Below are 15,403 nucleotides of genomic sequence, written 5' to 3'. Positions count from 1 at the left end.
TTGCATATATAGTCTAATTTATCGATTAAAAATATAATGTATTACAATCTCGGGAGAATGAGTTCAAAGTTATCAAGTACTTCAATAGTTTTGTACAGTCATTGTGGCATGCAGTGTTCCGAATACACATCAAGAATGGAAGATACTATGAGAGGAGATTTTATTGTTGTCCCAGAAATATGATAGATGAAGATTGCAGGTTTATTTGATGAGTTGATGATATGCAGATTTTCACTCCAAATAGTGACCAAGTCAGAATAAATGTTATGATAGAAAGTTATTCCGACAATTTGATCATCTAGACAGAAGGTGAACGTCATTATAGCATTATTTGTTGTTTTTGTATTTTTTATTATTGTGATATTATGCATAAAGTGGTGTATTAAAATTGATGTATTAGAGAAATAGAATTACCAACATATTTTTTGCACTGTTGAAGTTGTTTCTATTATTTTACTATAATTATTTTGAATACGGCAGTCATTCAACTAATTTACATATACAAAAATACTTGTTATTCTATCAGAAAAAGTTGCAGCATGTCAAGTTATCTAAACAGACTGACTGCTACTTAGCAGCAATTTTTTGACAGCAGCAATAAAGTTGCTTCCCCAGTTGTTTCTCAAAAAAAAAAAAACAACAGTCGCCACAAACATACCTGAAGACATGCATCAAAAACCACCTTTGACGTGGGAACCCATTGCTCCTAAGAAACTATGAAAAGAAACAACAATTAAATGATTCATTGCTGAATTATTATAACTAAGAATTTGATAAATTTTTTATCCGGTAACCACCCAATATATCCTAAATGACAAAGATGGAATCCAGATGGAGTCTAAATAGGATTGTGTAATGCTCAACTTTTTTGCAATGCACACTTTACAATGAGAAGTGAACAAATCAAGTTTTAAGAGAAGACGAGGAAATGCGGGGACATCGAGCAAGCAACCTCACTTCCATTTCAAATGAATTCGAAAGAGAACAAACAGAGGGCATCATCAAGCAGCTTGAAGGAAGAAGTGAACGAGATCGAGGAGCTAGAGCAAAACCAAGAGCAATGACGAGTTGAACCATGAGTGTGTGCGAGCTTGCATGTTGTTTATGCCTCGTATCGAGCAAGGAGTTTGTAAGAGGAATGTGACACTAACAAGAGTTGGACTTGTGGCTTTGTCGACGAGTACACCATCTCGCATGAGGGATGCTAGCATCAGTTTTGATTGTGTTTGTTGCTGAGAATGAAGGTGAAATCTAAGTTAGAAGAGGGATCAATCGTAGACAAGGGCTCAATAAGGAAGAGGAGATTGAGTGAGTCGTGCACTCGTATTGAATAGGTAAGGCATTCAAATAGGATAGCAGGAGATCACGATGTAGCACGTTGCAGGCAACCGAGTATTTGCAATTGCAATTTCAGCTTCTGGAATCGTAGGAAGTTTTTTCGTGAGTATTGTGTTACGTGAGAGGTTAGAAACAATAACAGGGACGATTGATCCTACCTGTTATTAACTAAGCCAAAACTGCCCAAGCAAAAGCTAACTTAAGGCTAAGAAATAATTTCTTTTCATCTTAATTTTGTTATTACTTTCCAATCACTAATAATAAAAATTTGATATTGATGTATGATTTTATTAAATCAATAGTCTCATTAATAAATTTTAATATTTTAAAAATAAATTCAAATGTTTGATTGAATTAAAATAATTTAATGAAACAAAAAAAAGTCTAACTTAGTGAAACTAAAATAATTCAATGAAATCAATAATTTTAAAATTAATATTTATATATTTATATATATTATTTAATTATTATGATTGATAATTAATAAGTGGAAACAAAACATTACTCCGTTTATTAAGAACTTAATCATTAAAAGGAGCAATGAGAAACAATAAATAAAAGTAATACATAAAATGAAATAATAATAATAATAATTGAAAAATAATTTGATTAATGAAAACTTGTTTGAAGTTTAAAATTTGATATTATGCTATCTGAGTTAGTGTCAACATAAAGGTTATCATGATATCAAGAAGATTACACAAAAATTGATAATTTAATTTGAAAACTAAGGTAAGTAATTATATTTATAAATTACTATAACATTTCTTACCTCTTAATATATTTCTAATTTCAATGTTTCATATTTACATTGTACACTAGTGAGATTTAGACTACAACAACTTTTTAATATTTTTTGACATGAAGTATGCATGTTAACATTTTTGCATAAATAGTTGCACAATAATTTTTTCTCAAAAAAATATTAGATTATTACATGATTTTTTAGATTATATTAGAAATATATTTCTTCATTAGTAAATAAATATAAAATATCTCATAAAAACATGTGTGTTGGAGTGTAAAATAAAAATATTATATATATGAATTACTTGTATGTGCATGATAATATGAGTTCACTTTCTCATTGTACTAGTTAAAGACACAAATGTACCGCATGCACGTAGATGTTTTTCTACCACCTCAAGTAATCATGAAATTTAAATCACGAACCGCTGCGCCGACAATAAAATATTGGTCAAAAGTATGTAGTATATTTTCACCTAATACAATAGTATACTTATTTTACACCCCGGTGTGCTGACGGTATATCTATCGGTTAGGAGTGTGATATGTTATGTTTCTTAAGATAAATGTACAAATTAAGGGTAGAATGTGCATTAAAATCTAAAAGATTAAACCTTGAAAAAAAAAAGTAAAAGTTAATGAAAAATTTTAAATTCTTTACAAGAGCAAATATCATGAAATATAATTATTTAGTTTATTATACGAATTTTTATAACATTATAAAAAAGACTAGCATACATATCAGCTTCATTTTATTGAGTTACTATAATTTATAAGTGCAATTACTTCACTGGACTATTTTGATAACTCATTATGTTATTTTCTTATTTTCAGACAAAAATGAGTAATAGATGATAAAAATATTTTTAGAAGATGTGGGCAACCTGAAATAAAGTAAATTTAACTATTTTAATTTAATTTCTTTTCTATAATAGTTATTCAATTTGTTTTTGTGATGATTATATGTAGTGATAGAAAATGAAAGTTAGTAGATTTTAATTTCACCATCCAACAATATGTTCTTAACTAATTCGATATACCTCCTAGCACGTGCTAACATTGCAATTATCATCATCTTTCAGCTTCTCCATCTAATACAAATGCAACTAGAGACAGCTTCCTCTCATCTGGGAAAGACATGGTATCCAAAATCTTCTTTATCCACAATAGCCAATTTTCAGTGTTTATTGATCATTTAGTTCCCATAACTTCAAATATTTATCAATAGTAAATGTAATATTATTTTCATTAGACTCTAATCCAGAGTCCTGAATAAGTTGGGTCATAACGACCATCATCTGGGCTAAATTCATTTGTATTCACAGTGGCACTAGGTGGTAATTCCTCTTCAACTACAAGAGCATCTCCCCAATCTCTTCTTTAATATCCACATGTCTGAGATAATAATAATATTATCTAATTAGAGTTAACCTAAGTTAAATTACTTAAATCACTTAGATATCATTTTTGTCATAACCCAACTCACGGATTTGGACTTTTAAAGGTGGGAACAAATGGTCGGTCGGACGATAAAATTAAAATTTTTAACTTTCATTTTCTATCAATATAGTTAATCATCACAAAAATAATTGAAAAAATTATTACAGAAAAGATATTAAATTAAAACAATAAAATTTACCTTATTTTAGATTATTCGCGTCTTCTATGAATGTTTTCTCCTCTATTATTTATTTTTACATGAAAATATTAAAACATAATGAGTTATCTAAAATGACCAATTAAAATAATTACACTTTTAAATAATATTAACTTAATAAAAATAAAACAATAGATGTTTATCTTTCCAATTGTGATATAAAAAATTATATAATAATCTAAATAAAATATTCATGACATTTGCTAATTGAAAGAGCCTAAAATTTTTATATGTATTAACTTTTACTTCTTTTTTTTCAAGATTTAATACTTTTAATGCACATCTAAATTTTAAATTGTACATCCGTCTCAGGAGCACCTTCTAAATATAAACTAATGAGGTTGTCGCCTTGATTTGGGCTGAGGAGAGTTGATTAGGCATTATGCTTGTACAAGGGACAAATGAAGAATTTGTCATAATTGCACAACAAAACACCAACCAAAATAAAACTAAAGGTACATCCCAAAATGACCATCGAGATCATCTTTGGTGCATCCACTACAAGAAGTAGAGACATACCAAGGTTCATTGTTGGAAGTTGCATTAAAAATCTCCTACATCAAAATGATAAAAAAATTCATCATCAAGTCTACACCACAAAATTCAATTTACAAAATTTAGTCGAACAAAATGCTAAAAGGACTACTTCTAGCCATCTTAATCTACCTGAGATTGAGAAGCTTTGTAGTTTATTAGGGTCATTAGAAAAGCCTAGTGGCTCATGTCATTAGCATCCTTTGGCAAATCCCTCTCTTATGGATTACAAGCCTTGAGCAAGTTTATATAATACTCTTAGGTCATTGACTTGGGAGCCACAAATCACATTACATATTACTCAGTCCATTTTATAACATTCACCTTATTCTAACAATAGAAAAATTATTGTTACATATGGTTTTGTTATGAAAGTGGCTAGTGTTGGTCATATTAAGTCGATTTCGTCATTGTTATTAAAAGATGTATTATATATTCCCAAATTATCCACTAGTATTTTGTCAATTCACAAACTAACCCATATTATGAACTGTAATAACTTGTTGTATATTTCAGGATCAATTTTCAAGGAAGATGATTGGCCTTGCTAAAAAAAAGGAAGGTGGCCTCTACTATCTCTATACATCAGCCTCATACAGACCTATTATCAAGCATATTTTCTCAACGTTTGTTTTTTTTTGTTTCAAATAAAGATGTTATTCGGCGTCATCACTTTCATTCAAATCATCCTTCATTTATTATTTTAAAGACAATGTTTACTTATTTGTTTAAAGAAGTTAATGTTCAGAATTTTTGTCAAACAAAAAAGAATTTCTTTGGAAATTAGTCATAATAGAAATTCTTTTACTTTTTATTTGATGCTTATTGATATATGGGATCCCTCTAGAAATCCCAATGTTTCAGGAGCTCGGCGGTTTGTTTCTTCCGTCGATGATTGCACAAGAATCTTGTGAATTTTTCTTGTTAAACATAAATCCAATTTGACCACCAATATTCACAACTTTCTTGTCATTATACATAACCAATTTAGTGTCAAAGTAAAAAGGATCCAATTTGATAACGCCATAGATTAATTTAACGTAGTTTTTTTTACAAAAATGGATAGTTCATGAGTTTTCCTACACAAATACTACTCAATTAAATGGGATTCTGAGAGAGAAAAAAAAAATGAACACTTAATTGCCACAACCCATGTTTTACTCTTCCAAAACCAAGTTCCAAAATCTTAATAAGGGGAAGTTGTCCTTACTATAACCCACATTATAAAGTGATTGCCCTCCAAAATATTAGGTAATCAAACCCCTTATGCAACTCTTCTTTCTGTTTTATCCAAATATTTGAACCACAAGAAAAATCTTACTCCTCGAGTCATTAGTTGCCATGGTTTTATTCAGTGCCTTATCATAACAAAGGTAAATAAGATTCACGAGCAATTGTGTGTGTGTTGGCCATTCTCCAACACAAAAAATGATAAGTGATATCACCAACCTACAAAAATAATTTTATGTCTCTGTTAATGTCACTTTTTGAGGAAGGCCAATCTTTTTTCTCTCAACCTTATCTGCAAAGGGAGTCTAGCTTTATGGGGAAGAGAAAAAAAAACCTACTCTTTCTTGACCTACACACATTACAGCATTACTCATCACGGGAGTCCAAATCACTTTTAATGAGAACCATCCTTACAGCCTGAATTACCCCACAAAAATCAAACCCTAAAATGGTTGAAATAGTCGTTACCAATGACAAATTTTACAACATAAGGTATAAGTGTACTCGAGAAAGAGAGATCTGAAACCTAATCTTATGCAATACCAAAACTCAATTTCTGATTTCTATATATATATATATATATATATATGTATATATATATACATTAAACATATTCATAGATTTCATAAGATAAAAAATAAAGGAATTATATTCCATTTAAAGCACTTGTTATTAATTCATCACAAAACGAATGCATTAAAAATATAATTATATTTCAATTTCAACCCAAAAACTTAGTCAAATTCTAATAATAAAATGGTCAACATAAATGATGGTTCAAGAAATTAAAACAAAAGTTGCCATAGCACTTTTATTAAACTATTTACAAACCATTTAAGTTTCAATTTTCTTTAGTTATTACAATAGACATCATAGCTTGTGAACCACAAGATTAATTTTGTTCAATAATACTAATAATGTGCTGTGTTATGAATGAAATAAAGCATCGCTGTTGCCACAAGGGTAGGCATGCTTATCAGCAAATAGTTTTCCCATAATAGTGAAATCTAAATGAGGTGCATACACAAGGTGGTTGAGCGCTTGGCATACAATAAAAATTGTGATTTTGGTTTTTGGGAAGCAATGCAAAAGCAACCAAATAGTAAAATAATGCAAGTAGTTTCATCATGAAAATAATTTCATTTACTATCTTATATCATCATCAGCAAAGTTTTTCTTTTTAACTTCCACAACTTGGTTACTTGTAAGCCAACTTCATTCCTTGCTAGTTATATGAACTATATGGTTCACAAATAGTTCTACCCAAGCATATGCATAAAAAAGAGGGTACCTGAACTTCACTCGATAAGAAGATGATGTAAAAAAGAATGTAAACTACATAACATGATTCTTCAATTGTTCTATTCAGATTTGCACATATCTACAGCCTGCACAAAGTTTGCTCTAAATAAGTAGGATGAAAAAAATAAAAATAATCCATGATGTCCAATCTAGACTTGCAGTTCCAACATGGGATCGACCTCAAATTTAAGACTCAAGTAAAATCATAATGATGTAGATGTCATTATAATACAACAATACGAAGTTAAACATGATTCAGGCAACATAAAATAAGAAGAAACAGACGTGATATTAAAAAAAAAATGAGACAATCATGACAAGCCATTTATAACTTTGAATTTAATAAGCGTAATGCAAAGAAGAATAGCTCAAGAGAAGATTAAACCAAGCAATAATTCAAACAGAAGCTACAAGGCATGTACTAAAAAGCCAAGCTGACTTACCACTTTACTGATGATGAAGAGATGAACCGTAGCGTGGTTTTTAAAGTAAAATCTAAAGGAGCCCTACGTCCTGATATGTGAAATTCAGGAGATAATTTTCTTACATAAGCTGAAGGTAGATCATTTTTATTGCTAGAAGCACCGATAAATGAACCAGGTATGGAAGATTTATCTCGAACAACCAATCCTTTCAGTGCTTTCTCCTATCAATAGAAATAAAACAAATAAAAAAATGTAGGCTATATAAGATTGTAAAATTATCATAAATCCTAACACTTACAATATCAACTTTTGTAGAATCTAATGGCTTTGCATCGCCTAAGTGAATCTCAACAACATTACGCAAAGCACTTTGGCTACACTTTTCAATCTTCCTAAAACCTCGGTCATCAGATGCTTTGCTAGATGATTCAGAGCTCTCCAATTTTGCAGAAGATTCAACTTTACATCTATAACAGAACACAAATCATGTAGCAAATAATAATTCATTCTAATAAAAGTAAAAATTTGTCAAGTAACCAGTATATATATATTATTCATAGTCATGAATGGCTAAAAATAGTACCTTGAGAGTGAAGTTATGTTCTCGGATGGAAAGTTCTCAACAACATATGGGTTATCAAGGCCATTCGAAATTTCAATGTTAGATGCAACATCCTGCTTTTACAGAAAAAATGAATTTAGAACAAATCACTAACATTAGAACTTTTAAGTAGTCCTAGTAACAAATCTGCATGAATGCTAAGCGGCAAACTGCAATAAGAATTAAAGTCTCAAATAAACTTGAATGCAAATGTTCTCACCTTAATTTTGTCTTTTCCACGGAGCACTCTAAATATCTCACTTGATTTCCTCACGGGATACACCTCACTAACCCTAGTGTCAATATATCTAGGAGCCTTAATCCATTCAGGTTTCTTAAGTTCATTGTCTGCTCCACTGTTTAACCAATAGAAACCTCCAGTGAGCGAACTAAAAGCAAAAAAATATTAAAATAAGGTCAAGACCAATAGTATGGGCTCACCTTTCAGATAATAGCATCTTAGCAATTTTTTCATCTGAATGTATAACACCATTTTTCCGTTTCAACTGCTCACCCTGCCAGGCAAAAGTGTGCATTCAAGCATTAAAAAAAGAAGAAAAATGTCAACAACATTAATGATTAACCATCAACTAATTTGCAATTCTACCAAGCAATAAAACAGTCAGTGAATTGTCACAGAAAAATAACTCAAGCAGTCTAGTGTAGTTGAATTTCATGTTGCTCGGTATAAATAATGTATCTCTAGTCAGTAACTATACGGTTACAAAGTAATGAAAGCAAAACAGAAGGAAGAATACACTCACCCTAAGTTCCGAGGGAGTTTTCCTTTTCATTTTCAAATTAGACTGACACCTTCCGACAGGAAGGATGTCAGCTGCCAATGAAGAATCAAAGATAGCAGCTTTAGCCATGAGACCCGGCCTCTAATGATGCATCTTTCTCGTTCCACAAATATGATGCCCAGATAAATATATTATGCAATCAATCCACTGCAGGAAACCACTTCATTATTAACAAATGAAACAAAGAACAATAACTCAATCTACAAGCCGCAAAAACATAAAATAACAATAAAAAACCTAGACTGTTTCTTTTAAATTATTTTACAGACTGGAACCGCGGCATTTTCCTGACAATAAAAAAAGGGGGATTTACCTCTGTACCACGAAATGGTTTGGCATTTACATATCAAACGTCTTATTGTTAATATGTACTAAACTGACAACAAAACACTTTTGGGTTGAACTTTAAGGACTTAACATACATCTCGTGAAACAAATAAAGATGGCAAACTTAATCCCTATTGGTCGTTTAAAAAATTTAGAAATTGTCGGCCACCAGAATGGATATCCCGACACCCGATTTAAAAAAAAGGTTTAATTTAATATATATATATATATATATATATATTATATACATAATTTGAAAAAAGTGATATTTTAATTTTTGAAAATACAAGACCGAATCGATCTCATATCTGCAATAGTTTAAATGATCTAGCACAACAACGCAAACAATACATCTATCCCGAAGGATAGATACACTACTTGCTAGTGATGTTCAATTAAATAAACTAAAGAATTTATGACATCTGTTTTAGTCTGCGAACCTTTATATTGACCAACAAGTTTTCCTACCTAATATTAAGAATTAGATATGATTTATATTACCTGGGTTATTAAATCTCCCTATAGAGGTAAGCCCGTATAATTAATTACCTCTCAAATGACTGAAGTCACTTAAGAGAACTCTCGATGATGATCAGAGATATCAATCTTCATTAATACAAAGTTTAGGGTTTCCAAGGTTGGACATAGAAAAGTCAAGTAGGAAAAGGACCAAATAGGAACAATTATTTCTGGAGACAAAGGAAAGAAAAGTAGGGGATGTCACGGATCCGGAGAAGAAAATCTCGTTGACTTCCCAAACTATCCTATTGTTTGGCTTCAATTTTGAGAAGATGTTATTTGATGTTTCATCCTGACAGTTTTATTATTTATGACTTATATTTGTGTGACACAATCATACAAATAGCCTGGAAGATATGAGGGTTCACATCGTATCGGACAACAACATCGGAACCTAAAATAAGTTAGTGCTTAAATTGCACAACCTGACTGTACAAAGGCCTAAAAGATAAAGTGAGGATTTATGTCGCGCTAGGTAGACTACCTCGAAGTCCTATGGCTTGTTATTTAAACTACGGAAAGATATGTTGTTGTAGATCGCCATCCTCCACCTGTTGCTTCTCCATCGTGTTGCCCACAAAGACTTGCTCCAAGCTCCAATTTGTAACGAATCCAAGTTTAGTTTATGTTTTGTATTTGCAAGTATAATTATTGTTAGGTCTCAAGGGCCCGGTGTGCCTCCTGACATATGTTTTACTGTTTTCTACCCAAGGAGTTTAGCAAGTGTCTTAAAGTAAATAATGCAATAAAAAGAACAGCAAATTGCAGAAAACTTAAACAAATTGCTAGAAAGTCTGGTATAAAGAAAAAAGAGTAAAACAAAACATGATGTCACGTATAAAGAACCGTGACTTATATGTGACATTGGGAATGTTCCTAATTGCCAATAGGATTTGAGTGTAAGGCTCAAGCTCAAATTTCGGAGCATTGCGTTTCACTGTAGGTTAAGTCATGGCGGGAATTTCACTACTTAATTTAATTAAAAGAAAGTTATGAACCACATCTTCGTGTATCCTTATGTTTAGTGTTTTAATTGACTTGTGGAATGAGGTTAAGTGCTTAATTTCATCATTCATTTGAAAATTAGGTAGAAGAACTCTCACCTATGGCGTGCTTCTAAAATCTAGAAAGCCTATGCCTCTAACCTGTGCTTGAAGTGATTTAAAGTGTTTTGTTTTCAATGAAATATTTTTCAACTGATCCTCAAATTTTTTTTAAGTGTTTCCCAAATAATTAAATCAGAAATTTTCATTTTTGACTTAACCATTATAACAAAAACAAATCAACGGAGGAGGCCGGCCTACTTCTAAAAAAGAAATCAACAAATCAAAGGGGCAAAATCACAAATGAATCGGTCTAAAGATGTTTAAATTCTTTCAAAACAATGATCAAATCAGTCTCAAAAGAAAGCCAAATGAATTCCCAACTCACATAAAACAACTTGCACAATTCCAAATTTTGTGTAAAGCCACTTTGTCAAAATTTCATAATTCTCAAGAAACATTCAAAACTCATATTTCCATAAAAATAAAAGAAAATAAATAAATAAATAAATAAATAAACTCATCGACGCTTCAGGATTCTTGCACTTAAAACGCCTAATTTCAGATTTCTCGTTTCTTTTTCACAAACCAAAGCAAAACCAACTGCAGGTTCAAATGATGCAAACTTCACCAATATTAGAATAATTCAATATGCCCTCTTTGCTCTTCAAACAATGTTTCAAAAGGAATTGAGGGTAGCAGCAAGTCTTTGCAAAAAGAACCAAGTATGCCAACCCATTTTTGTAAATATTCACATACTTACTTTCCACGTCAAGAGTATCACCCAATCAACATGAAGTACACTTTTCATATATAAATGAAGTGGCACATATGTAAAGAATTGAAGTTTAGAAATTAAATAGTAAATATAAAGGAATTAAGTGGTATATGTGTAAATCTGAAATCTTAAGTATAGAATCTGTAAGTGTTTGAAATTCAGCATATGCAACATTGGATTTGGGTGTTAAATATGTAAACAGCGATAGTGAAAAAGAAGTTATCAAAAGAATTTGTTAATGCAAACAAAGAACATTTACTTATCCCAGACTTTTGCTTGAAAATGGTGTTACCTTAGCAGGCATGGGTCATGCCTTCTGAAATCCCTACAAAAATACTTGCAAGCCCAAACAATATTCTCCACAAAACAATCCAGAGAATTAAACCACCATCTCCATGAATGAACAAATAATTCTTCTATGCCTGACTCTTCTATAAAGAAACAAGATATCCCAACAGCTAAGATTTAAGGGCTCAAGCTGGGGAGCAGTGAAATTATTAAGAGTAAAATCATAGAGAACAGGGAATATGCACATAATATCATAGAACTGCTTTCCCGCAGCAAGCTGCACTGAACAATCAGCATGAATAGATTTTAGCAAAAAAATAGCTTCACTGATCTTTGCCGTATTCTCAAGTAAAACACAATCAACAGTTTATACTCCAAGAAAACAAAAATAAAAACTAAGAAATACAATCTATCACTGTACTCATGGAAGAGCCAAACAACAAGAAAAATATCGAGCAGTCAAGCGAGAACATCGAAAAGTCCAGCCAAAAAGTGAGATCAATAAAGCATGACACAGGTCTCAAAAGAGAAAAGTCTGCCATAGTGACAAATCCTGCAGTTAAAACTCAAGCTAGGGAAATCCTCCACCTGCCCATGACCAACGTCTGAAGAGGATGGTAAGGGAGCAGCAAGCAGGAATATCGAGTGACAGAGCAAGAATACCGCACACCCAAGCAAGAACAAACAAATCATTCCGGCAAAGCATTGGGCAACGAATCCATACCTTGGTGTGAAAGCACAAGGACCCCCAATCGAACAGTCCCGAGCACACAAGAAAAAAAATGCACAAGCCAGTTGAGATCCAAAGAGAAAAAAAGGAAGAGCGCAAACGAGCCTGGATCAAACAAAGTCCAAACTTTTCAAACACCTTATCTCCCCCATCTCCTCCCCGAAACTTCAACAGCCTCAAACCCTCTCATTCCAACGGATTTTATAGACAGAGAGGAGGAAGAAGCGCACGTCGGCTGAAAAAAATAGCTCTCGGCTTGGGTAGTGCGCGTGAGTTTAGGGATTTAAGATTTAAGTGAAAAACAATTTTTTTAAATTAATTAATATTGAAAATCTATCGATTTGCACGTTATTTAATCTCGTTCGTAGTCAGATCAAAATTAATATTCTCCTTAGCTAAATTTGATGTTTCAGACGCTCTGGAGCAGTCCATTTCATCATCCGAGGTCGTTCGAACACCCTCGTCAACAATCGGATCAAAAATGTGTCGAATTCGATTTTATTAAAATTTCGAGTCTGCGATCGATCGTTTCAAAATTTTTATTGAAGTTTTTGGAAAAATAACGACACCGGCGATGCGAAATGTGGAAAATGAATGTGTCGATTGTTTGAATTGCAAAGTTCGTGCGCGCGAATGTGCAAATTGTGCATAAGGCTATCTTAGGGTTTAATGATCCTATAGAGACTTCTTTTGAGTTTCCTCCTGTTGGTTTCAACCACCTGTTGTAGAGGTTGATACCACACATGTGAAACTCCAAAAGAGTAAAGAAGCAAGTTGAATTTCTAAAATAAGGCGCGGGTCCCATTTCTAAGGTTTTAAGATAGCCAAAGGGAGAACCCTAGGGCTAGACTCTAAACCGTAAGAAGAAAACTAGATCTCACTAAAAATGAGGTCAACAAATGGATCCCCAATAGGTGTGGTGTGCAGGACAAGCATACCGCGCGTATTGGTTTTGATCGAAGAGATCAATAAAACCAACACAGACGTCTAAGCCGACACACTTAGAACAAAACGTAGAATTGAGTGATGTTTTCGCTGGGGAATCAGCAAGTGAAGTTTTTTTTTAGTTCGGAACTGTGAATTTGAGTTTCCTATAGGATCATTGATTTTGGACTTTAACTTCAATTTTGGACTTTAATTTTAATTTTGATTTCAATTTTGATTTGGATTTGAATTTGGATTTCGGGGGAAGACATGTGAAAATTTACGGAATTTAAAAGAATCGGACAACCTTGCACCGATCATGGAATTTGATTTGAAATATTGCGATAGGAGGGGCTCCTAAAGCAACGCGGAATCGTATGTAAAAATCCTCAACCTCTGGAATTTCTTCGAATTTAAAAAAATCTGACGACCTTGCATCGACCCTGGAATTTGATTTGAAAGATTGCGATAGGAGGAGCTCTTAAAGCAACGCAGAATCGAATGTAAAATTCTCAACCTCTAGAATTTCATGGAATTTAAAGGAATCGGACGACCTTGCACCGACCCTGGAATTTGATTTGAAAGATTGTGATAGGATGGGCTCCTAAAGCAACGTAAAATCGGATGTAAAATCCTCAACCTCTAGAATTTCTTGGAATTTAAGGAAATCGGACAAACTTACACCAACCCTGGAATTTGATTTGAAAGATTGTCATAGGAATGGCTCCTAGTGCAACGCGGAATTGGATGTAAAATCCTCAACCTCTGAAATTTCTTAGAATTTAAAGGAATCGGACGACCTTGCACCGACCCTGGAATTTGATTTGAAAGATTGCGATAGGAGGGGCTCCTAAAGGAACGTGGAATCAGATAGGAGGGGCTCCTAAAGCAACGTGGAATCAGATGTAAAATTCTCAACCCCTAGAATTTGATTTGAAAGATTACGATAGAAGGAGATCCTAAAGCAACGCGGAATCGGATGTAAAATCCTCAACTTATAGAATATCATGTGCACCATTGCAAAGTAATATAGAATCGAATGTTGAAATCCCCATCCTCTAAAATATTGTGTGCATCATTGCAAAGCAATGCGGAATCGGATATAAAATCCCCATCCTCTAAAATATCGTGGAAACTATAATTTAGGTACTGACCCCAAGTGCTGAGATTCTGTGAAAACAGAGAATTACTGAGATTTGCATAAATTTGCTGAGATTTCATGAATGCATAGATTTTGAAGAATCTTGTTGAGATTTGCAAATGCAAAGATTTTGAAAATTTTTTTGTTGAGTGCAGAGAATGTTTGTAGAAGTTTATGCAGTGCTAAATTTTATTAAAATGTATGTGCAGAGATTTATAAAAAAAATTATGAGATGCAGAGTTTTGCTTCAATGTTGACTCTTATTTTGTTTGGTGATGAGTTTTATTTTCTTACATTTGTTTTAAGATTTGGACTCAGTTTTAGGCAAACGTGGCATCTGAGCTTCTAAGAATAAGTCTTTGTCTCCGAAACATCACGAGGCACAGTACTTCTTAAGATATCGTCCACTGACAAGATGTGTTATCTCTAAGGACATCACAACTGAAGAGGCCGCAACTTTGTAGCTTCATTTGTAGTAGCTGTTTGCTTCGGCATTGATTCTGTAAATGTTGTTCAAGTTGTCTTTGAAAAATCGCTCTGGCGTTCTTAGAATTGTCATTGGAGTTGTATTTGTTGGGCGTTGAAGGATACAACTTCAGGGATGAATTTCCATTAATTGCTAATATCATCGTCATTTCTTTAAAACTTTCTTTCTGACCTTAAACAGATTTTGAAATTCCAACTCATGTGATTAAAAGATTTTTTAACTTCTAAATATATTTCTGATCAGTTAATAACCAACCAAAAGACTCGCAATCACTTAACATTTTATTGAATATAATATCAGAAGAACTTTCTTAAGAAAATTTTTAAGTTATATTAATTAGAGGAGAATTTGGACACCAATTTTTGTTATACGTCCACCTCAAGCTTCTTCTCAGGGAGACTATTCTTTTGTTTTGATTTTTTGGATCAAGCTTCACATCAAATCTTTTTCTTTTTTTTTCTTTTTTTTCTTTTTTTTTTCTTTTCCCCCAATTTTACTGAGAATTAATATACCTGGTAGAACATAATTT

General features: G+C 32.5%; 1 protein-coding gene across 2 annotated transcripts in view; it reads right to left on the bottom strand.

Moving 5' to 3' along the window:
• LOC110030622 (protein downstream neighbor of Son-like) overlaps positions 1-12,571 on the bottom strand; it is a 41,856-nt gene extending 29,285 nt beyond the window's left edge. The window contains exons 1-8 of one of the 2 annotated variants that reach the window (XM_020733425.1): positions 12,317-12,571; positions 11,597-11,661; positions 8,599-8,784; positions 8,276-8,349; positions 8,055-8,190; positions 7,817-7,908; positions 7,532-7,700; positions 7,252-7,454 (exon numbers count right to left, since the gene is read on the bottom strand). In XM_020733425.1, coding sequence (XP_020589084.1) covers positions 7,252-7,454; positions 7,532-7,700; positions 7,817-7,908; positions 8,055-8,190; positions 8,276-8,349; positions 8,599-8,706 — 782 coding nt within the window. In that variant the 5' untranslated portion in view covers positions 8,707-8,784; positions 11,597-11,661; positions 12,317-12,571. The remainder of the gene's footprint in view (positions 1-7,251; positions 7,455-7,531; positions 7,701-7,816; positions 7,909-8,054; positions 8,191-8,275; positions 8,350-8,598; positions 8,785-11,596; positions 11,662-12,316) is intronic. The other variant, XM_020733424.1, reaches the window with a different exon arrangement.
• Positions 12,572-15,403: the final 2,832 nt, after the last annotated feature.

The sequence above is a fragment of the Phalaenopsis equestris genome, unplaced genomic scaffold, assembly GCF_001263595.1.
Source record: "Phalaenopsis equestris unplaced genomic scaffold, ASM126359v1 Scaffold000744, whole genome shotgun sequence".
NCBI lineage: Eukaryota > Viridiplantae > Streptophyta > Magnoliopsida > Asparagales > Orchidaceae > Phalaenopsis > Phalaenopsis equestris.
This window is presented reverse-complemented; position numbering and strand designations above follow the sequence as displayed.